This window comes from Lactuca virosa, chromosome 6, assembly GCF_052849685.1.
Source record: "Lactuca virosa cultivar CGN04683 chromosome 6, Lactuca_virosa_CGN04683_v6, whole genome shotgun sequence".
Lineage (NCBI taxonomy): Eukaryota > Viridiplantae > Streptophyta > Magnoliopsida > Asterales > Asteraceae > Lactuca > Lactuca virosa.
In genome coordinates, this window is record NC_136431.1 from 71,961,205 (window position 1) to 71,962,894 (window position 1,690).

Consider the following 1,690-nt stretch of genomic DNA (forward strand, 5'->3'; position numbering starts at 1 on the left):
TATCAAAACAAATGCAGATACTTTCTCTGTAACTCAAAATCCATAACAAAACAACCAATAGTTTTGATAACTAATTGTTTTTCATGAAATACCAATACATCCCAACACCCAAAATCGACTTCTCTAACATTATCAAATCTTCTTTAACGATTAGCCTTAGCAACCCTCTCAATCTCATCTTTCTTCTTAATAGCATAACTACATAAACATCAAAAACAAAATCAATACATCATAAACAGTAAACAAAAACATAATTAAACAATGAAATACAAGTCTTTACCTGTTTGAAGATCCCTTTGCAGCATTAATAAGCTCATCAGCAAGACATTCAGCAATGGTCTTAACATTCCTAAATGCACTCTCACGTGCACCAGTTGTAAGAAGATAAATTGCCTGATTCACACGTCTTAATGGAGAAATATCAACAGCTTGACGCCTAACAACACCAGCTGAACCAATTCTAGTTGCATCTTCTCTTGGTCCACTAAAAAAAAGAAAAAGAAAAAGAAAGATGAGCTTTGGAAAACTTCATGGAGCTTTTAGATGAGTAGGGTGATTCTGTTTCCTACCTGTTAATGACAGCATCAACAATGATTTGAATTGGATTGGCATCAGTTAAAAGATGGATGATTTCCATGGCGTGTTTGACTATGCGAACAGCCATCAACTTTTTACCATTGTTTCTTCCGTGCATCATGAGGGAGTTTGTCAAACGCTCAACAATTGGGCATTGAGCCTTTCTGAATCTTCTGGCTTGGTATCTACCTGCAGTGTGAGGCATGTAGATTGGGTGCTTGGAAGCAGTTGCAGTGATGTAATCTTCGACAGAAAGATCAGAAACCTGTAAATGAATCCAATGAAGAACATAGATAATGTAAATAATCATGCGGATGATGGATAACATATGAAAACTGTGTTGTCGATTGTGAAAATGTCAAGCAAATCAACCTATCGAAAGTCAATAATCATCTGGTTTAATAGCCAACATACAAAGTATATGAATAATAACGAGCAGCGTTTACAAAACAAAAGGTACTAAATTGACTTTCAAATGAAGGTATCAGGGTAAATCAATTAACTAAAAGAATGTCGAAGAAAACCAGATTGTAGGAATGTGTATTGATAATTGTAGTATAGATCTGTTAAGAAATGAACCTGAACGTCATCGTAAGTCCAACGATTGAACAGCAATACTTCGCAGTGAGCCTTATCGTCTTCAGCAATAGGTGGTATGGTCGCCATTCTTAAAGGAAAGAAAACTGAGATTAAATTCGGTACATCAAACAAAGTATAAAAAAAATATAAGGATAATTAGGGTGATTAATATACAGTAACTAGTAAGCAAACCTTGGATTGAGGATTGAGGAGGGGGCGAATGGCGAGGGGAATGCCGCTGGTGTTGTGTTTTCGCTGAGATCTTTCGGACGTTGATGACGATGACAAAACCCTAACTAGGTTTATATCAGATAACGGGGCTCTTTATTGGGCTTATTTATGGCCTGTTTAATTTATAGTGGGTATATATTTAATAAGTTAAGATGTGTTAAGAGCTAATGACATTAAAATCCTCAAATTTCACGAAACTAATAGATTGGTCCAAAGTTTGAATTTATGTCTCTTTTTGCCTCAAAATTGAATTAAACTGGTCGTTTTTGCCTATTAACTGATTTCTTTTAATCAACCGGTTACC

At 35.4% G+C, this 1,690-nt stretch overlaps 1 protein-coding gene across 2 annotated transcripts; it reads right to left on the reverse strand.

Moving 5' to 3' along the window:
* Nucleotides 1-1,479, reverse strand: LOC145122776 (small ribosomal subunit protein uS7-like). Of its 2 annotated transcripts, none has more exons than XM_079058347.1 (5): nt 1,348-1,479; nt 1,156-1,243; nt 570-841; nt 281-484; nt 1-198 (listed from the first exon to the last, which is right to left on the reverse strand). In XM_079058347.1, exons 2-5 carry the CDS (start codon nt 1,240-1,242, stop codon nt 144-146), a joined length of 618 nt encoding a protein of 205 aa, XP_078914473.1. In that variant the 5' UTR covers nt 1,243; nt 1,348-1,479; the 3' UTR covers nt 1-143. The 2 variants fall into 2 exon arrangements, with proteins under 2 accessions (XP_078914473.1, XP_078914474.1); XM_079058348.1 differs by having other exon boundaries at nt 1,156-1,259; nt 1,348-1,446.
* Nucleotides 1,480-1,690: the final 211 nt, after the last annotated feature.